The sequence below is a fragment of the Sus scrofa genome, chromosome 9 (genome assembly GCF_054392235.1).
Source record: "Sus scrofa isolate SSC_HxYL_T2T_F1_AM1 chromosome 9, Sscrofa_HxYL_maternal_Yorkshire_Landrace_v2.0, whole genome shotgun sequence".
NCBI lineage: Eukaryota > Metazoa > Chordata > Mammalia > Artiodactyla > Suidae > Sus > Sus scrofa.
Window position 1 is genome coordinate 39166895 of NC_139391.1, and position 22853 is coordinate 39189747.

The 22853-nt window shown below is 42.3% G+C and overlaps 1 protein-coding gene across 2 annotated transcripts in view; it reads left to right on the forward strand.

The window, feature by feature from the left end:
• POU2AF2 (POU class 2 homeobox associating factor 2) overlaps positions 1-22210 on the forward strand; it is a 484987-nt gene extending 462777 nt beyond the window's left edge. For both annotated transcript variants that reach the window (XM_084976027.1, XM_005656626.4), the window contains 3 exons: positions 13821-13863; positions 16575-16873; positions 18297-22210. In XM_084976027.1, the coding sequence (XP_084832153.1) occupies positions 13857-13863; positions 16575-16873; positions 18297-18701 (711 nt within the window). In that variant the 5' untranslated portion in view covers positions 13821-13856 and the 3' untranslated portion in view covers positions 18702-22210. The remainder of the gene's footprint in view (positions 1-13820; positions 13864-16574; positions 16874-18296) is intronic.
• Positions 22211-22853: the final 643 nt, after the last annotated feature.

Sequence of the window (22853 nt, forward strand, 5' to 3'; positions counted from 1 at the left end):
CAACTTCAAATGGCAGGAAGAAGGAAATAAAAGTCTTTACATTTTAATCAGAATTCACTATCCATTTACTTCCCTAACAAGTTATTTATTTATTTTGTCTTTTTAGGGCCACACCCATAGCATATGGAGGTTCTCAGGCTACAGGTCAAATCAGAGCTGCAGCTACCGGCCTAAGCCACAGTCATAGCAACGCCAGATCTGAGCCACGTCTGCAGCCAAAGCTTGTGGCAACCCTGGATCCTTAACCCACTGACCAAGGCTAGGGATCGAACCCACAACCTCATGGATACTGGTTGGGTTCTTAACCCACTGAGCCACAGCAAGAACTCCTAAAGTTTACATTTCTGGACCAAGGAAGGACTAGCTTTGGCATAACCAATTTACTTCGGGGCCTCCACTCAGTGCTCCGCTCACCTTTCACACTCCCTGTGTGATGGTGGCCCCATCATGACTTTCTTTTTTTAATGTAAATCAGTATCCTTAGTGGAATCACTACTTTTCAAAAGTTATTTTTTTATTGACGTATACTTGACTTACAATATTATATTAGTTTCGGGTGTACAACGTAGTGATTCAATATTTTTATAGACTTACTCCACTTAAAGTTATTACAAATTAATGCTATATTTCCCTGTGTTGTACAATAAGTCCCTGCTGCTTTTTAAAAACTTTTTATTTTATATTGGGGTGTGGTTGATTTACATTGTCGTGTTAGTTTCAGGTATTCAGCAAAGTGATTCAGTTATACATATATATCCATTCTTTTCCAGATTCTTTTCCCATATAGGTTATTAAAGATTATGGAGTAGAGTTCCCTGTGCTATACAGTGTATCCTTGTTGATTATCTATTTTATATATAGCCCTGCGTATATGTTAATTGCGAACTCCTAATTTATTTCTTCCCCCCAGCGTTTCCCTTTTGGTAACCATAAATTGTTTTCAAAGTCTGTGAGTCTGTTTCTGTTTTGTATATAGTTCCTTTGTGTCATTTTGGGTGATGCCGTAAGCTAGTGATATCATAGGATACTAATCTTTCTCTGTTTGACTTGTTTCACTTAGTGTGACCCATCATGACTTTTGCTCCCTCTCAACCACATGTCTATGTCCCTGCCTGTCCCTGCAGTGATTCCATAGACTACTTAGATGATGCCACACCCAAACCAGAGCCAGGACCTTCTTCTCCCATGGTACCTAGAAGAAACTAGACATAGAAGTCCATAATTTCCTTCTAAAACCCATCTCTAGCCCTGTCCCAGAACCCACTTCCAGAGTGTCGTCCCTCTCTGCCCTATTCCCCTGGGCTCCACATGGCACCTGGCCCTCCCTGTAAAACAGAAAAACATCCTGGGAGCCAGAGTCTAAGCCCACCACGCCAACCTTGCTGGAGCCTCTCTGCTGCTCCTCTAGAGCTCCCTGGGGCATGCGTTGCCCAACCCATTTCTCTCTGACCTCTTCTTCTTCCTTGATGCTTACTGTCCTGCTCTATCCTTTGCTGAAGTGTGATTTCTTTTCTGAATGTCACCGAGCAGACCAGAGAAGCAGGCATTGCATGGATCACTCCTGTGACCGATGTAGAATGCCACTCCTCCTATGGGAGGAAGAAGAGACCATAGCAGCTCCCTTCCTTCAGAAGGGAGGAAAAGGCTGAAAGACATCCCGTGCCCAGGGAAATGCAGAGCTTGCCAGCTCCACTGACCTGCTGACTCTGGTCGTTCCACCTTTTAGATGCTTTCCCAACCTACACAGTGTCCAGCAGTCTGTCACAGTAGGACGCACTAAAGAATCCTCTGCATCCTCTGCATATATTCAGGAGCCACTAAGGAAAGGGGTGGGTACTGTGTTCACTGCAGTGCTATTCACAATAGCCCAGACATGGAAATGACCTAAATGTCCTTGATAAAGAGATGTGGTACATATACACAATGAAATACTCCTCAGCCATAGGAAAGAAGGAAATAATACCATTTGTAGCAACATGGATGGACCTAGCAATTATCATACTAAGTGAAGTAAGCCAAACAGAGCAATATCATATGATATTGCTTATATGTGGAATCTAAAATACAACACAAATGAATGTATCTACAAAACAGGAATAGACTCACAGACAAAGAACAGACTTTTGGTTGCCAAGGTGAAGGATGGTGCGGTGGGAAGGATTGGGAGTTTGGAAGTACATATAGGATGGGGAAACAACAAGGTCCTAATTGTACAGCACAGGGAAATATATTCAATATCCTGTGATAAACCATAGTGGAAAAGAATATGAAAAAGAACACACACACATATATATAATATTGATTATTAAATTCTTAGGAAAGCTATAATTTCTCACTTGCCCTTGCTACTTTTTTTGCCAGCAGAAGGATCCATTCATTTGATGTTTGCACAACATCCCTTATTGATAAAGGGAATCAGTGTCTACCCTGGGAGTGTCCCCCACACTTTTCACTCACTCTCATGGTGGCCGTGCTTTGCATATTGCTCATGAACCTCACCAACTAACTCCCTTCCTGAGCCCAGAAAGAATTAAAAAAGAAAAAAAATTTTATGAGCAGGCAATGCCTTGTAAACTCAAAACGCCAATGTTTGAATACAGAAGTACATAGTAGATCCCCCGCATTCATTTGAATGAATGTTTTATCTGAAGCTTTCAAAATGGCCCATTGTCTGACTTTAATTAGCCCTCTGTCCTGCCCTGTTTAGAGAACTGATTCACATCTCCAGGGCTGTCCATGTTCCCCACCCAACCACCTGCTCCTTCACAATTGCGAACATTTTAAAAAATAATAATAATAAAGGCAAACCTTTTTGCAAGCAACTTATTTTTTCAGCTGTCCAATTGGTTCTGTAGCTTTTTTTTTTTTCAATCTCATGAAATTTAAAATATTTCTTGGTGGTGAATTCTTTCACACAGCTTGCAAAAATAACCAGGTTTTGCAATGAAACAGCCATAGCGCGTGCCTCTGGCAGGGCTGAAATTCTGCAGATTCTGTTCTGGCACAGGATCATTTATTAACATGTATCCCGTTGGCTCCTATTGTTCTAACTTAGCTGCATAAATACAAATAGCATTTCAAAGGCACACCAAGATGCAGGCACACCAAGATGCAGGGATGAAAAAAAATGTGTTTCATTTGTAACTTAAGCAACAGAAATCGCTCTCTCACAGAGGCAGTCTGGACATAATTTTGTGCCAAGCTGAAGAATTTTAACAGTAAAATTTCAAGAAATTGTCAGAAAGTTGGAATTCTGTAACAGTGTTACTTTTCAAAGGACGGAAAATAGTTTATATACCAGAAATGTCACTCCCTTACAGTTATGTTTTTTTAAATATTTGAGGTTTACACTAAATATATAAAACCTAAAGTCTATTTTAAATGTATTAATTGGTTGTTTTAATTACAAAAGAAACTGGTGATAAAATGTCAAACATAATAAAACAGTATCAAGTAAAAAACCAAAGTCTACTGACCTCCCCTGCCTACCAATCCCCTCATTCTACTTCCCAGGGCTACCACACTGGGTTTCAGGTACAAGCTTCCAGAATTTTCCTATCACATTTTATTAGAAAGCAAGTAAGTCGTTGCACCAACAGGTTAATGAACATCTGAATCTATGTTAGATATGGACACGCACTCTTACAAAAATGCAAAAATAATGTTCTCACGGAGAATACCCTTCTCCAAAGAGAGAATTTAAACAAATTGTTTTTCTAGTCTTCATTTTCCCTCCATACGTTTGAAGGCATTCAGCAAAGCACTTAATTCTTTCCTGTCTCCATTCGTGTCAATGACAACGCCTGTCCCATCACCTGAGCTGGTGATGCTGGACACAAGGACTTTGTGAGATAAATCCTCGATAATCTAGGCCACATACGTGCAAGGTAAATGTTTTTAAGGAGGTATGTTTCAATATTTCTTCCTCAAAATTCTTATAGGCTTTAGGATTGGCCCTGTACAATGCCCTGTTAAATCATTTAAGCCCTCTGTAAATAGATAGGGCTGTAGAGACAGATGTGCCAGACCCCTCTTTACACACGGGTATCAGGGGGGAGGCTGGCGATAAAGAGGAAAAGAGAGAAAGAGCCCTGGGAACTGGCACAATGGGGACAGATGGCCAGCAGCCCTGAGCATCTACAGAGCCGCCCTGGCCAGGCTCTCATGCAAAGCCAGTGGAGTGAATAGAAAAGTCACCTCCCGTCCTCCTGAAACCCCGCCCTAAGGAGAGCCCACCAGACCTGCATCACTGGATCTGTTCAGCTATCACAGCCAGACACTCACCCCACCAACACTGTGGAGACCCATCATTTCCAGCAGCAGATCACATTTCTTAGAATGCCACTTTCAGCATGTCTACACTGCTAAGAAACTTCTAAAAGACCATCGCTGGAATTCCCGGTGGCGCAGTGGATCGAGGATCTGGCATTGTCACTGCTGTGGCTCCCGTCACTGCTGTAGCACAGGGTTTGATCCCTGGCCCGGGAACTTCCACAGACCATGTTGCAGGCACGGCCAAAAAGGAAAAAATAAATAAAAAATAAAAATAAAGGACTATTGCCTGCTACCGGACAAAGTCCAAGCTCCTTAGCATGACTCAAGAAAGCTTTTTATAACCTCGCTCCTATTCCCTCTTCCAGCTTCTCTCCAGCTTTCCTGCCTGCACACTTCCTGCACACATTTCCATGTCTGGGATATGCTATCCACACACTTGAACCTTTGCTTTGCTCCCAACTACAAGGCCCTTTATCCTATCTGCTTACTGATTTCCTTCCATCCTTCAAAACAGGACTGCTGTATCGCCTATGATATGATGTGTTCAGTCATCTTCCCTCAAGACAGCAACGCACCCCGACCCCTCCCCTCAGCCCTACCCCACCCCCACCCTCTACCGGGATTAAATCATGGTGAGAGTAGACCTAGGAGAATCCAGTCTATGTCACTCACTAGCTCTGTGACCTTGAAAAGTCCTTTATACTATCAGTTTTCCAGTCTGTACGTTAGAGATAATAATGTACCACAGTCTGTTTCACTGGTTAGTGGCAGGCGCTAATGAGACAATGCGTGTGAGTCATTTAGCAGAGTGCAGACTATATAAAGCACGCAAGTGTTAGTTGTGACTAAAAATGATGAGACACACACTATTATGTAAAGTGCCTGATGCAGAGTCTGGTATGAAATATGTATTCATAAAACGCGGGTCCTGTCAAACTTATTTTTATTGTTACACCCATTGCATATATATTTATGCAACTATCTTCTTTATGAAACTGTATGCTCCATACAAATAGAATTCATGCCTTATTCGTCTTTGTATTTCTGGCAATGACCACAACCTTGATGCATAGTAGGCACACACTACACTTTTATTTAATTAATTGAGGCTTCTCCGGACAAACCAACGTGCTTATTATTCCTTGAAGAAGAGTTGTGTTTTTCCACCTCTATTCTTGGCTCACAAAATTCCTTGCACCTGGGATCAGCCTTTCTCTTCTGCATCCTCTCATCTTTCAGTGCCAAATTCAAATCCTCAGCACAATGATTTGCTCCCTTTCCGACTTTCAGAGTCCGTAGAGCATGGACCGGGCACGTGGAAACCAGGTACACACTGTCCTATACTGTGAACTACCTATTCCTGGGTATGTTTCTATCAGTTACTTATTGCTGCAGGAGAGCCCACCTGAGCCTTAGTAAACTATAATAAGGATTCATTATTTCTCACAATGCTGTGGGTTGGCTGTGCACTTCTGTGCACTCATGCAGTTGCATCCCACTGGAGGTTCAGCCATGCTGGAAAGTCCAGGATGGCTCCATGTCTGGCAGTTGGTGCTCACTGTCAGCAGGAGGGCCTGTATTCCCTTCCACATACTCACTCATCCTCCAAGAGGTGAGGCTGACCTTTTTAAGAGGAGATCATAAGGCAACATTTCAAGCAAATGCAGGCGAAAGCCGCAAATCCTCCTGAAGCCTATACTCTGAAACTCTTACATCACATCTGCCACATTCTGTTAGCCAAAGCAAGTCACAAAACCATCCCAGATTCAAAGGGGAGAGAGATAGACTCCACTTATTGATGGGAAGAGCTGCGAAGTAATTGTGGCCATGTTTAATCTACAACAAATGGCTTATATCCCTAAGTGGATCCTAATCCAAGCCTTTTGGTGGCACTTTTTTCTAGCACCTAAAACATTTAGCCCTATGCCAAGCACATGAGAGGGTGTCCGGTAAATATCTTTGGTTTGATGGCAGGGCTAGTGCACAGAGCCTGCTTGTTATGTCATTGAGAGGTTGAGGGAGAATAAATTTGGAAGTCAGAGAGCTTGGGTTTAAAGCCTAGTTTTGTAACTTACTAGATAGATAATTTGGCGCACATTACTTAAATTTTCCAATGCTTGGTTTCCTCTTTTGTAAACTCGAGATGATCATATCTACTTTCAAACAAGGTAGCCTTTATTTATTTATTTATTTATTTATTTATTTTGCTTTTGCTTTTTAGGGCCACACTGTGGCATATGGAAGTTCCCAGGCTAGGGGCTGAATCAGAGCTACAGCTGCCAGCCTACACCATAGCCACAGCAATGTAGGATCTGAGAATATAACCTTAATAAAGCATCTGGCACATGGTAGATGCTTACAGGTGCCGTTGCTATTCATTATCAAGTGTTTTTCTTATTTATGATGAAATTACTATGTAACTCAGATAACGTCTATAATCAAAACATCTTTCAAACTTTGCAAAACTAATAAGCTGGATTAGAACAGGCTCGATATGGTTTAGTCACTCTATAAAAGTTCACACCAATCAGAATGCCCCGGTTCTACTTCACACTTGCCACCTTAACTGAGGCGTGTAAATCTCTATGCCCATTTTCTTCTGGAGGAAGAAAATATTCCATCCTAACGCAGGTCCCCATTTAAAGGCTGCATTACATCGGCCATGAACTTTACTTTCATTTCAAAGCTGGAAGAAAATCATATGACTTGTGGTAGGTCTAAATTCAGATAGTAAAGCATGGTTCTAGAAACTTCAGTATATCATCAGTTCTACCTCTCTCCCAACCACAGATGTGATGGTAATGAGAAATCAAATATATAAAACACTGTGAATTCCTTTAAAAGTGATCCCAGTTATTCACAAGTGGATGTAATTATTATTTAAGCATGAGTAGCAAGATCTTTAAGTTTAAAGAGACACTTTCTAAACCATATAATCAGAATTTTTTGAATAAACTGTGCAACAGTGTGAAAACTCTTTTGCTCCTCAGAGCTTTCTTCCTTAGTACATTTCAATATGTTTCTTCAACTAGCTCGGCACCTGAAAATATTATAGGGTCATAAAAATGACTATAAATGTACTCAAGGGAAACTCCTAATCTTATCACTTTACTACCGTGGTGACCTATTAGTTCAAATTAACTCATTTTCATGGAGGGGCTTTTGGGGCAGCTGTGAGGCTGCTGTGTTAGCTACAGGAAGTTGCAGACTGGCAAATTTCATTCAAATGTAAACCTCTAAATTTGGCTACCTGGCATTGCAGGATCCTGTTGTTTGCAGTATGCAAAATAAAAATTATATACCATCTTGCTTGGTCAAAAGTTATAGGCTTTTCAATATTAATTTCAATATTATTTCTGGAGAATTCATATGATGAGATGCAACCGAATATGATCTTGAACAAGGAAAAAAAGGAATGTGCTTTCCCCTCACATGAGCAGTGATAACCAATGCTCATGCTGAGAGCTCATGTTTTAAGTTGTTCTTTCTCAACCTATAAATCTGGGATGCCAGCTCTGAAATCAGTCCAGAGAACTCCCTCCTAGTGCCAACATAGGTCCTTTAGAACTCTCCGATGTTCTGGGAGATGAACTGAAGTTGTGCATTATCATTGCTTTTTATATTACATATCCATCTAAATATTTCCCAGGTCACCATAGAGGACATGGTAATAATTACAGCTATAAATGATTATATGCAAAAGTTTTATACCATGACCTATCACTACGGTAGGTCACAGGAGTTAAAATGGTCAAATCCATCAAATTATATGAATCTTATTATGCCTAAATTATACCTTAATAAAGGTGATCCGCCCCCCAAAAAATCCACTGAAGGACTAAAGGGTATATATAGGGAAGTAGATATACACAGGGAAATACTAGACCCTCTTTGTTGAGTTTTTATATAATTATATGATCTCCCTGAATGTTTCCTTTATACTAATTTTTAGCTATGAAGTTTTCCCACTTTTATGTTCAAGTTACTAAAACTTTTGGAAGGCAATATGGTGTGGTGGTTAAGAAACAGACTCTGAAATAAGAAGGTCCTTGTTTGATCCCACCCACCCACCACCAACCCTACTTGCAGGGGAACCTGGGTTATTCTCTCTATTTCAATTTCCTCATCATTAAGATGAAAATAGTGTTACTTATCTTGTGGGGGGCATGTGATAATTCAATAAGATAGTACATATAACACATGCGGCCGAGGGCCTAATAGTGTGTTTTTGAAGTTATGACAAGGATGTGCTTATGAATTACCCTAATTGTAATTTATATCTCTGCTAAAAAATATTGGAAGCCATAGAAAAATAAAAGGTTAAAAATAAAAGCTGCTGTGTGAAAAATAGGACACTATCTACTCCTTAGTTTTAATATTTAAGGATTTGATTATGGTTCAGGCAGAGTTGAACCCACAGCAAAACTAGATCCTGCTTTAAATACAGATTGCTAATTTGTTGAGCTGTTGGGAAGTAAGGGGAATCACCAAAACCAGAGTTTTCTTTTTCTGGGGGGTTGAAGGTTGGCATGGAAGGTGGGGAAAATGTTTGAGTAGAAATACGGACATTGAATTATGAGAAGATGATCATATCAAAAAAATCTCCCTAAGTACAAGTTCCAAATTAGCTTTCTACATGAGGACTGGTCCTTGAGCTTTTTTTTTTTTTTTTTTGTCAAGACTGGAGAGCTGAACTTGGGACTCCAAGATTAACCTGGAGAACACTGAAAGGAGCTGCCTCCTGAGATATATAAACATAAATCTCCTGGAGGAACACAACCTCAATTTAGGACCCCAGATTTTCACAGATTAAGATCAACCAGATATTAGTTTCAATTAAAGATCGTGTAACGCATAAGGAAATAAATCACTAGGAATGAAAGCCAGCATAAACAAGAAAGTTTAATTCCCAGGACTTTCAGATATTAGAATCACCAAATGCCAAATACACAGTAACATAATAAATAATGAACACTCAACAAAATACCAAGCAAATTTTTTAAAGATCAAATGGATTTTATATAAATGAAAAAAAAAGTACTCATTGATACTAAAAAAGGCAATGTATAAGTTAAACAGCAAATTAGCTACCATCGAAGAAGGAATTAGTAAACTGGATATAGATCTGAAGAAAGCTGTACCAATCTATCCCAAAATATAGAACAGAGAATCATAGACACAGAGAAAGTAATAAGAAGTTAAGGACATACAGGAGATAAAAGTCAAATGTGTAACATACATAGAAGACCTAGAAAGAGAGAATACAGGTAATACAGACGAGGCAATATTTAAGGAGAGGATGATTGAAACGACTTCGAAAGAGATGAATCCCCAGCTACATGAAGCACCTCCTGTACCAGCAGAATAAATTTTAAAGATCTAACTTAAAGTGAAGTAAACTTGAAAAACCTTAAAGACAAAGGGAGTATATTTTAAAAAAAAAAAGTAGTCAGAAATGTTTTTGCAAAGAATAACTATAAGGTTAGCAGCAAACTTCTCAACAGCAGTCATGGAAACCACAAGATAGTGGAGTAATATCTTTAAAGCACTTTAAAAAAAAAAAAGAATTACTTCAGAGGAAGGAGAATGAATCTAGAAAAACGTTTGGAGGACCAATAAGCAAAGAAAATAGTGAACATGTAAGTAAATCTAATACAGATTTACTTAATAAAATGATGATGAAATAATGTCTAATTTGTGGAGGTTTAATAAAAAAAAAAGCTGAAATGTAAGAAAAGACATATTCATGTAAATCAGGAGACAAACAATAAGAGCTCATGTCCTAAGGATCTTACCTGATGATGGGAGGTTTAAGATACTGTTTGTGTTCTCTGTTAAATATGCAAGGTAAAATTTTACGACTAACCATAAAGAATGGAAATACAGTGTTTAATTTCCACAGCAGGCAAAGGACAAAATTTTGTGGGAGAAATGAATACAAGAGGCTTCTTTCCATCAAATAATAAATAAAATCAACTAGGTATAGAGTTATGAAACCACTGTAGAGCTTTCAGTTATTAAAAATTGGATTGGGGAGGGTACAGTGCTAGCAATTTCACGGCAGTAATTACAATTGGGCAGAAGAGGAGTTCCTCCTGTGGTTCAGTGGGTTAAGAACTCAACTAGTATCCATGAGGACTCAGGTTTGATCCTTGGTCTCACTCAATGGGTTAAGAACATGGCTTTGCTGCAAGCTGCGGTGTAGGTTACAGATGAGGCTTGAATCCAGCATTGCTGTGGCTGTGGGGTGGGCTAGCAGCTGCAGCTCCGATTCTACCCCTAGTCCAGGAACTTCCATATGCCTCAGGTGTGGCCCTAAGGAGACCACAAACAAACAAACAAAACAAAAAATTGGGCAGAAGAAGGAGTGTAAGACAGTTGTTGGCAGCATTGGTGGTGGCAGAAGAAGCTGCAAGGGCTGGGTCTGCACAGACATGTCCGTGCCTCTGGCAGAGCCTTGCCGGCTAATGAACCAGTGTGTGGCCCACAGGTGCTGATACTTCCATCCGTCACGTCGGGCACATGTACTGCGTCTCCCAAAAGCCTCCCTCCCGGGCCTGGCCTTGGACAGAGCAGTTAAGGGGAGGGAGAGAAGGTGGGAGATGAGTAATAGGACATCTCTGCAGGCAGCACCTGGGACAGCTACCACCCTGCCTCACTCCACTTACCCAGGAAAGGAGGCTGCTGCAGAGAAGCCAGAAGGAATAGACCCTGGCAATGTGGGGAAAGGTGCCCAGCCACAGTGCTTCTATGGCGAACCACTGCCTCCTTCCTTCCCATACCAGACACCATAGCACCTGCCCTTCACATCCTCTCACCCCGTGTGCCCAGCAAGTCCCTCCTCCCAGTCGAAAGTTAACTTCTTAGGGAGTTTGGAATTAGCTGATGCACATATTATGCCTGGACTGGATAAACAACTAGATCCTAAGGTATAGCACACAGACCTATATTGAATATCCTGTAATAAATCATAATGGAAAAGGATATGAAAAAGAATGTATATATGTGTCAAATTGAATCACTTTGCTGTATAGCAGTAACTAACCGAACATGAGAAATCAACTATATTTCAATAAAATACATTTTATTTTTTGATGTTTATTTTTTGGCCACACCTGTGACATGTGGAAGTTCCCAGGCCAGGGATGGAACCTGAACCACAGCAGTGACCTGAGCCACCGCAGTGACAACACCAGATATTTACCCCTCTGAATCACATGAGAACACCAATAAAACAAATTTTTAAAAAAGAAAGTGTTAAACTTATTAAACAGGAAAACATGCTTAGAAGAATATGCCATAGATTTGGAGAGGCACAAAAATGCATCTGAGTGATAATAGCTACTGCTTAGATCCTCCTTATCCTATGCCAGGAACTAGTCTAAGTGCTTGACACATAATGTCACATTTACTCTTCATGAGCCCAAGATCACACAGCTAATAAGAGGCAGGCCTGGGCTTCAGACACAGACACTCCGGTTCCAGAGTGTGCACTCTCAGGTACTGTACTGCTTCTGAGTGATTAGAGGATATTTGGCCCGGAGAAGACGGAATTCCAGTTTGGTGCCATGGATGGAATGTTTGTACGCCCAGCTCCATCATGCACATGTTAAAGCCCTAATCCCCAGTGTGATGGTATTTGGAGATGAGACCCTGGGGGAGGTAATTAGGTCTTGAGGGTAAAGCTCCCATGCATGGAACTAGTGCTCTTAGGAGAAGAGACACAGGGCAAAGATAATCTCTCCTTCTGCCACATGAAGCCACAGAGAGAAGAGAGGCATCTGCAAGCCAGAAAAGAGCCTTCTTCCCAAGACCCCGACCATGCTGGCACCCTAATCTTGAACTTCCAGCCTCCAGGACTGGGAGAAATGGTTGTTGAAGCCACCAAGTCTATGGTATTTATTATAGCAGCCAGACTCATGAAGACAGTTGGGACATGATGGGTTACGCTCAGAGATTTGAAGAGCTCTGTATGGAAGAAGGTTTAACTCATTCTGTATGGACCGAGGATATTAAAATTAAGAACATGACTCTGTTCAGCCTACTTTGTAACAACAGTCGGAGGTCCCCAAAGAAGGAACGGGCTTCCTCAGAGGGTGCCGAGTTCTCCACCACTAGAGGCTAAATGCACTGAGGGTTAATAATATGGAGATGATTGCAGCATTGAGCAGTGGTTGAATAAGACTCTCCATAAAATCTCTTCCAACTCTTGAGAGTCTGTAGGATGATCAAGGTCGGGACTAAGAGCTCAAAGCCAAAGAACTAGATGTGGAGGACTCTCAGCTTTTACAACAGCTACATTTTCCACTTTGTTCCTGGGCATCTTGGAGCCAGCATGTGCATTTGCGTATTTTAAGGCTCTCCACACCTGGATACCTTTCCTTCGGCAGTCAGCTCAAGCATCGTCTCCTCCAGGATGTGTTCCCACCTCGCCCTCACTCGTACCTTCTGTATCCGCCTCCCCCCATCTTTCCCTGCAACGCCACTCCTCACACTAGAATGAAGTATCTGTTTCATCCTCAGCCCCTCCCTGTCTTAGTGTCCTGGGGCTGCACTAACAAATGACCACAAATGCGGTGGCTCAAAGCAAAAGAAATGTATTTATGTCTTACAAATCAGGAAACTAGAAGTCCAAAATCAAATTGTCAGCAGAGCCAGGCTCCCTCTGTTCGCTTGAGGAAAGCATCCTTCTTTGCCCCTTCCCGGCTTCTCGAGGTTATGGGTGAAACTTAGTGTTCCTTAGCTTGAAGCCGTACCTCTCAAATTTCTCCCTCTTTCTTCACACTGTCTTCTCCCCTCTGTGTCCATGTCTCTGCGTATGTGTCTCCCCTCTTCGCATAAAGACATCAGCCCTCTTGGATTTAGGGCCCACAAGACTCCAGGATGACCTCAGTTTAAGTAGTTACAGCTTCAGAGATGCCATGTCCAAGCAAGTTCTCATGCACAGGTACTGGTAATTAGGTGTTCAATAAGGCTTTTCAGGAGACGTAATTCAACCAACAATATCCCTCAGCCTCCCACACTCACTAACTTTATCCCACATGTCATTATTGTGTCTACTACGAATCACGCTCTGTTCTGGGCACTGCGTCACCGTCAAGGTCTCTCCCTTTGGCGAAGCTTCCACTTTACAGAGAGGCAGACCATTTTAAAAGTGGCCATTCAATGTTAAAGCCAAACAGAACCACATTTGTGTGTGTATGTGGGTATATATGTATACAAATCATTGATACATATCTGATGAAGGGTGTAGCACAAACAATTAAAAAAAAAAAAAAAAAAAAAGGATAATTCACTTCATCCAGCAGCTGCTTTTTGGCCTGTTTACCAGAATCTTAAACTTTGGCTTCTCTCTGTCTCTTGTAAAAGTTTGTTCTCTGGTACTTGCCTCCTTGGCTTTCAATTGGGGCCCCCTCTAAACTCAACTCCCCCCAAGTGTTTCTTAGTGTCAGAAAATAAAGCTTGTAAAATGTATTCTTAAGCCTTTTTTAAAAATTCAAACTTGCAACTACAGAAGAAGCCACGTGTGTGCCTCTGTCTTCCAGGGCAGCATCAGCTCGTCCCAGTCTCCGTTTGGCCCCATGCCAGGTGAGTACTGCCCTCTGAGGACTTAATTCCTTCCCTTTGGCATTTAAATCAGGTATTTAGACTTCCGATCTTTCATAGGCGCCTTACAGCGCTTTGAAAATGTTGCAACTTTAAAGTATTTATTTTTAAAATATACCGTCAGGGCAGGCAGATCTGGGCTCATTCAGTCACTCCTGCATTTAGAGTGCACTCTGTCCAGCATAATAAGCTTATTGGGCAAAAGCAATAGCAAGTAGGCCCTTGATACAGTTTTAAAATGTCTCAGATTCTGGTCCTATGATCTACGATTCTGGCACTATGATTTGATAGCGCATGTCCTTCCTTTTTGAAATTTGTATTTATTTCCTTATTGTATTGAAGTGTAGTTTCAACCTTGTATAGATCTACAATGTTGTATTAATTTCTGCTATACAGCAAAGTGATTCAGTTATTCATATACATACACCTTCTTGTATCTATACATTCTTTTCTATTATGGTTTATCTTAGGACATCGAATATAGTTCTCTCTGTGCTACACAGTAGGACCTTGTTTTTTATCTCCTGTATGTATAATAATTGACATCTGCTAACCCTAACCTCCCACTCCATCTCTCCCTCAACCCCGTTCCCCTTGGCAACCACAAGTCTGTTCTCCTTGTCTGATGCAGTTGTTTTAGAAGAGAAAGAGAGAGGGCCAGAGGGCAGATGGGGGAAATACCAATTACTGGTGCATTCTATATGCCAGGCACTTAGTTAAGCAAATTATATTCATTTTAATATTTATGTCTCATTAAATACTCCTGTGGGGATGGAAAATGGCCATTCTCAACAATAGTTTGGGGGCAGTCTCATATGTGTATACATGCGCATATAGACACACACGCAGACACACACACACACACACACACACACACACTCTCTTTCTAGATCCAAACTCAGAAGTGACATAGGCTTTCTCAATAATTTTAGTAAGCTCCAGAGGTGGATTAGGGAAAAGAATAAGAGCAGAAGGTCCCCCATATCAGCAGGTCTCTGCGCCATATTTCCCAATCATATTTACTGTCACTAGAATCTGGCCATATCTGCTCCCTTCTACAGAAGAAAATTTCTGCAGTTTTTCTTTCCATTGAGACTTCTTCTTTCTAAGGAGAAAAAACTATGCCTACGAGAGCAGAGGATTTTTTTTTCGTTGTGCTTTTTTCTTCGGAAATTGGGAAATGTACACATGAGATCCTGGAAGCCTTGTTTCCTTATTCCTCATTCTATTCTCAGCCTTAACCGCTACTGTGGCTACAAATTCATGGCATGAAATGAAACTTTATTTATTGATATTAATTTTCATTTGCACTGAGTTTCTTTTTGCCTTGACAAGTAAGTATGCTTATGAGGAAACCTTGACCTGCAGCTTTCAAATTCATGAGCACATTGGAAGTTTGGGGGCTGCAGAATTTAAGATGAAAGTGGAGTGAGTGGAATTGTGCCATAAGTCTCTGTGAGGAATTTTGATTTCCTCTAAATGAATGAATAACTTTACATGTAATCGTTGAACACAGACATAAGTTCTGCCCCCACAGAACCTGCAGAGCAGTTGGAAAGAGGACTGTAACTTGGGTGAGAGAGTAGCAAGCATCAGAGACGTGCCACATCAGGACCGGAAATGCTGTGTAGGCAGAGTCCTGTGTGGCTGAGTCAGGGTAGCAAGAAGAAGGAAGGGTCTTGATGAACCCGTCTTCTGTCCCTGCGGAAGAGTGGACACAGGGTGGGCAGAGACAAAACTCAGGAGTCATGGGGGATGGTAAGAAAGACAAGCACCAGCATCCTCTTCCCACTCAGCCCTTTTGTGACTCCGGGGGTATAAAGCCTTAGCTAATTAGATCACAACCACCACCAGCTGGAAAAAAATCAGTTTTACAGCCCTTGAGTCTATGTTCCTGAGCATGTTCCAAATGATAAGAGTTTCCTGCTACAACGGAGCTACAGGATCAGAAAGCCTTTAGCAATTCCACATCTCTTCTCTTCTGGGACCACTTCCCCGGCCTTCCCTTAAATGAGATCTTCTCAATTTCAGCCTCTCCCTATTTCCACCTCGGGGAAATTTCTAAGCCAGGCATTCCCTTCCCAAGCTTGCAGTTCCCCGGGTGAGCTGAGGGAGGGGCTCGGTATGGCCACAAGAGGGCAGCAAATAACACCAGACTCTTCAAAGCCGGACCACACACATTTTCTGTGGGGCTCTCACTTGGCTACACAGAAGCAAACAAGCACACCATTTCTGATGCCTGCTAGTGCAAGACAAGGTGTTAAAAGGTGTATACACAGAGCTAGAAGTAGAGTAGACCCAGCCTCTGATTTGGGGTGGAGTCCTAATCTCACCTATCTAGAGCTACTCAATCTCTGATGACATGCCCTAGTAGCCCCCTCTTGTTAAGGGTCCTGTGTCTATGCGGACAGAGCTCAGAAGCTGGGAAAAAGATGCTTCATTAGATAAAGTGTAAATGCCAGGAGATTCTTATTCTCTTTAAGCCTGACCCCTTCCTACCCAGTCCCTGGTACATAGAAAAGCAGAGCGAACTTGAAACATATCAATTATTTGGGCTGGACCAGTTACAAGAGGTAATTTCACTATATTTAATGCTTTCCAAGACATTTATTTATCTATTTAGCACAGAGTCAGCTGTAACAGAGATTCCTTCCGAGGAAGCTTTTGCCCATTTGTTTTCCCCTTGGCAACAGGCTCCCCGGTGATGTCAGGTTACTACGGTGTCAGGAGAGCCTTCCTATCCGACTCCGACTTCCACAGCACTAAGCAGTTTGCAAACGACGCCTGCACCCCAAGCGTGGCGAAGCCCTTTGCCTGCGAGTCCTCGGCAGGGCAGGGCCACCCGGCCCTCCTGGACTCCTACTTCCCGGAGCCCTACGGGGACCACCGCCCTGCGGCCCTGACCCCCAACAGCAGCTCCCTGTTCAGCGCCTCGCCCCTGCCACCCCTCCTGCCACCACCCTTCCCCAGCGACCCCACACCCTTGGTGCTGGTGAGTATGCAGTGACTGGGTTTATGAGGTCTCCAGGGTCGGGGACCCCTAGACCTGACTGGCCCAACAGCTCCACGGAAAGGTCTGTTCTTCCCAAAGACTGGGGGTGGCAGGGGGGGTGGGTGCTTCACTGTGTCATCTGGGGAGATGCCAGGAGCCCTGCCCCACCAGGATCCAGCCAAGCACAGGAGGCTATATCCAGGGGTTTGGGCGGGAGGACTAATAAGACGGGATATATATCCATTTTGTTAATATTCTCCCCATCTTCCAGATGTGTCATCCCGCCCTCAGCCAGGGCAGGTGCCTCAGGACTTCTCTCCCCCTCCCCTTCAATCTCCCCTCCCCCAGGGTACCTCTACCCTCTAGACCCTTGGTCTCTCCCAATCCTTTCGGAGATGAGTTCATAAAAAAGAATACCAGTAACCTGCTTATACAAAACTGGGAAGCCACAGTTCACCACAAGGGAACAACTCTCTGAAGATGGGATTTTAGATAAAAACAGGCCATGGGAGGAGAATGGGAATTAATGTTATCAATTATCTACTCCAGGCAGGAACTTTTATATGCCTCTGTTCACTTATTACTTGCAACAACTCAGGATACTGTAATGAAAGCCCCATTTTATGGATGAACAAAATGAGGTACTCAGCGTCAGGAAGGTAGTGGGTGGCCCAGCCAGGAATCCAACCCACATCTTTCCAGCTCCAAGCCTATGAGGCTCTTAGCTGTTTCTTCACTGAGGGTGGGGTAGCCTTCCCAGCCTGCTCAGAAGCCCACTTGGCCCCCACTGCGTAGTATAGAGGCCTGCTCCTTCCAGGAGTAAATGATGCAATGCCATCTGTAGTGTTCTTGTTGTGGCTTAGCAGGTTAAGAACCTGACATAGTGTCCATGAGGGTGCGGATTCGATCCCTGGCCTTGCTCAATGGGTTAAGGATCTGGTGTTGCCGTGAGCTGTGGTGTAGGTCACAGATGCGGCTTGGATCCCGTATTGCTGTGGCTGTGGTGCAGGTCAGCAGCTCCAGCTCCGATTTGACCCCTAGCCTGGGAACCTCCATATGCCTCAGGTGCAGCCCTAAAAATGGAAAAAAAAAAATGCTGTTAAAATGTTCCTTTTATTATTTTCACATTTCACTCATTCAATGCTGTTTTCTGAGGAAAGAACTCTCTCTCATCTCTGTACACACACACACACACACACACACACACACATGCATGCACACACAATCTAACTGTAAAGTAAGAAAGGAACTAAAACTTCCACTGCCTGCCTGTTCAGGAGGCTTTGGACAGCAGAGGGAGGACCCCAAGTCTGCTCTGGAAAATGTGGGCCAGCAGCACCCCGTGTTGGGAAGGAAATCTGTCCATCTGTCCACATCAGACTGTCACCTCACGACTAACCAGTGATCTCTCCATCCTCCTCAGAGGGACTCGTGGGAGCAGTCAGTGCCCGAAGGCCTCAGCCAGCCAGACCCCACGCCAGCCGACGCCCTGCAGAGCCTGTCTCCCAGCGCGAGCTGCCTCTCCCAGCTAGAGTCAGGGGGGAGCACTGCCCAGCACAGGAGCTCAAGCTGGGGCGCCCCCCTAGCTGGGGTTCAGTCCTACTCACTGCATGCACTGGAGGATCTGTACCACACGCAGGGGTACCCCACCCCGTCCCCCTACCCCTTCACCTCTTTCATGACCATGTCCAATGATCCACCACCCAAGGGGGGGCCCTTCTCCACAGACCAGGGGACAGACACCTCTGCCCTCCCGGACCCTTCTCCATGGACCAAAGAAGACGGGAGCCTGGCTTGGGGGACCTATGAGTGCCGCCGAGCTTACTGAGGACACCGGAGGACTTCTGTGCTTCCCTCTCAGTCACTCTCTGCTCTCACTGACCCCTGTGGTGTGGTGGCAGCTCTTTCAGAACTGGATTTTTAGGATAAGCCATCGTGCCACCCTCTGTTACTGGACGATGGCATTCATTTGTGGTCTGCCCACCACAGCCCCACTGAGACACATGCAATGTGAATTCAGGGTACTTACTGGGAACCATAGTTTAGTCAGACTACCTGACAGTGAGGTGTCTGGGGGATTTACTAACCCATTATGTTCTGAATCTTCTGTTATCTTTGAAGTATCATTTTTAGCACTGATATTTTTTTCTGAAATTACATATTAAAAATGTTATGCAGAGCAGAAAACATACTAATTTGCCTGTCCAATTTTTCTTAGTGATGAACTGTATGTATTCTTCAGTAAAAGAGAATGCAGATACATAGAATAGATGAGGGCACATAAAGTAAAATTCATTTTATACCATGTCACTTTAATGTATGAAGCATTACATACATTTTTCTCCTTACAGTGACTCGCAAATAACACATTACTAATAATAACTTGCAAGTAACAAATGTGGCACCACATATAAATACCTTATTGTCTTTGCAATAGGATGAGCTTCAGGACATGATGATTTCATATGTACATGGTTTCAACTCTGCCCTAAAGCCAGGATGTCCAAAAACTAGGCTAACCAAAAAATAACAAAGACCAAAACCTCTGTTTGCTCAGTCGTAGCCTTAATTAAGCTAGGCATTGTATCTCTGATGGAATAAACCGATAGTGGTTAGAGTGGATTAAAATGGACACTCCATGATCAGATAAGAAGCCCCACATTGTAAGGAAAACACAGAGAGCAGGACAGGGCTGTCAGTAAGAAGCAATAGACTACAGAACACTGAGAAGCAAAGGGGCTTTGGAGGAGGACATATTGTCAGGTGTACACACAACATCTCCTAATTGAAGGAAGACCTTGTTAGTGGCTCATGGGTCAGAAATGTATAGCTCTTCCTGTGTATAAGTGAAGAAACTGATACCTAAAGCATTGATCTGGCTTAGGTAAGTTAGATTGGTGTAGATTCCTTTGCCACTTAAGTTCCCACAGTAATTACCCCAAAACAGTGTGCCTCTCTGCAGGCCACACCCTTCATAAATGCCTTGCACACACTTTGACTTCACAAAGCATGAGTGGAGGCCCACCATCTTCCTCTTCCTATCACCCTCCTTTATTTCCTTCACCACATTTTTCTGACGCCTAAGATCCCTCCTGACCTAATGCCTTTTCCTTCCATCTTCTGGGGACCCAAAGCCCCTCAATAAAGTCTCCATCACATCCTCTGTGATAGTATCCATGTTCCAGGTAGGAGTCTAGAAAGTCAAATATGGATATTAGTTCCCACGTAGAAGTGAATAATTGAGATTCCTCCTTTTCCAGGCCTTCAAGGGTATATTCTGGTTGAGCAAAAACACTCCTAATTTGTGGACTCTCACAGAAATGCTTGAATAGGAGCCTTCCTTACCCCTGCTCCTGGGAGGGCATCCTAGAGGAACAGATCAAGGAGCATCTGTGGGCCTGGTCCATAGCTGCTGGGCTGTACTCCCCCCATCCCCTTGCCTATTGTCATATAACAATAGTTGTATAAATCATCAAGGTGTGTTCCTATAACCTGAACTTTGGTGTGCGTATAGCCCTATGTGTTATACAGGCTTATTTAACTTAGTTTGCTGTTATCTGCTCACCTATTATGTTTACCTTCTCACAACCTGAGGATGCACTGGCTCTCAGCTAAGTAGAGCTCAGCAACCAGTGGTGTCTACACTCTTCTTAGCGCACCCAAGCCTTTCAGAGTGTCTGGAACATTTAATTTGTAATAAAGGAGACACACACAGGCCCAGACTCTGTCTAGTATCCATTTCGGTTCTTTAGTCTAAAGGTTTGGGGATAGGTGGGGAGTAGGGTGAATAATTCCAGATGGTAAATAAATGACTTTTAAGAATTCTATTTAGCTTGACAGGGTATTGCTATATTGCATATATTTTAATTTGATTCTGTTTTACTGTTCTGGGAATTTACATTACTTTCTTAAAAATTGAAACCAAGCTACAAACTTATGCCAGGGAAATTACTTCTATTTCCCTATCCCATTTTCTATTCAAGTACTCTCCATTTCCCACCTCACGCCAGGGACTAACTGCACCTTTTCATAATAATGCGTAATTCCAGCATAAAAAACCCACATCCTCCTTTCTTTCTCCTTCCTTAATCTGCTCTTCTCAGACTCACAACGTTCTTGGGGAAGCCAGGAAACAATTTAAGAGCTCCGGTTCAAAACACCATCTCTTTGCAGGTCTCTTAAGTTTTAAAGTCAGCATAGGTGGTGACGTCAAGTTCAAGCTAAGAAAACTCCCTAGAGGATATGTCCAAAAAAAAAAGTGGAAAGCAAAATTTGCCCATGCAAAAGCCACAACATAGGCAATGGTCCCAAAAATCACTGGAAATGATCATTACAGGATGGAGTTGAAACTGTTTGTCTTTCTCTTACAATGTTATACAAAACTCAAAAGAATGAGAGAAGGAAACCACGGCTCATTTATTTAGTAACTGCTTTTAAGTAGGCATATAATTTGTCACAGCTCAGTTAATAATACAATATGATGATGCTCCTGCAGTAGGGGAGGACTGCAGTGCTAAAATATTCCACCAGAAATTCTACAAAGGGAAACGTGTTACTAACTCCAATAGTAAAAGACATACCAATGCACGCACACACATATATTTACACATATATAAAGATATTGCTAGTATCTCTGTGATCCATTTTAATATGTAATCTAAATAATACATTCATAAGCAATAAAACATGTCATATTTAAAGAACTGAAATCATAATTGATGTCCCAGGTTTAAGTCACATGACATTACTGTCATCCCATCAACTGCACACCAAAAGTATAGTCTTCCTTTACATTCTATCATTAGGTTCTACCTAAGGCATCCTCTCTGTTCAAAACAATATTACACAGGTTCATCTTAGGCACCATATCCAATGCCTATGGACCCTTAAGAGGTTAAGTGCAAAATTCTTTCTCTAACTAGACTCGTCAAGTGACAGACTCATGAATGTCCCCGTTCTGTGTCCTCAGCACCTGGCTTGGTGCCCAGTATGTTGTAGGTGCTCAGCAAATCCTTGTTAAATTGAGGGAAAATTATTCCACAAAAAAGAAAAATGATTTAGACCCTGACACTGCAGGTGGTAATTCTGAGGTATAGGAAAGTCCTATGTTTAGTATGTAACAAAGTCATACTCTTTACAAATCCTGACAGTACTAGACATTGAAATTTCATGATAATATATTTAAGATGACTGATTTTATATTTTTAAATGTCTTTAAGAAGGAAAATCACTGAACCTTTGAAGTAGCACACAAAAATGTTTATATGTTCATATAGTATCTATGTACACTACATTGCTAAGAAGTCTTATAAATAAAAGTTATTCGATGTTTGGTATTATCTCTGGTGTGGTTAAAACAAATCCGATAATTAGGTAAGGAACTAGACTTCCTAAAGATCAAGTTAAATAAATAATAAGAAAACCTATAATTATTTGTAAATGATGACACCATTTATATTTGATTTTTGATATAAAAGTATCCTTTAATCATAATCTCTGATAAATAAAATGTGAGTTTGAAATATGCAATGTCATTGTCAGTATATTAAAAGCCAAAAAGAAAAGAAAAAGAAAATTTACAAGTTCCAAAAGGAAAAAAAGTGGACAAAACAATATCTAAGAATTAGCTCTTTGCATTAGGAAAACTAGGAGCCATATCTGCTAACCTTCTCTCTCTTTTTTCTTTTTCTTTATGGCTTTTTAGGGCTGCACCTATGGCATATGGAAGTTTAGGCTAGGGTCGAATCGGAGCTCCAGCTGCAGGCCTAAGACACAGCCACAGCAACACGGGATCCAAGCCGCATCTGTGACCTACACCACAGCTCATGGCAACACCAGATTCTTGCCCACTGAGAGAGGATAGGGATCAAACCCGCATCCTCAAGGATACTAGTCAGATTCATTTCCACTATGCCACAATGGGAACTCCCTAACCTTCTCTCTTAACCAAATATTTTGAGTGGAATAATCCAAAAGTTTA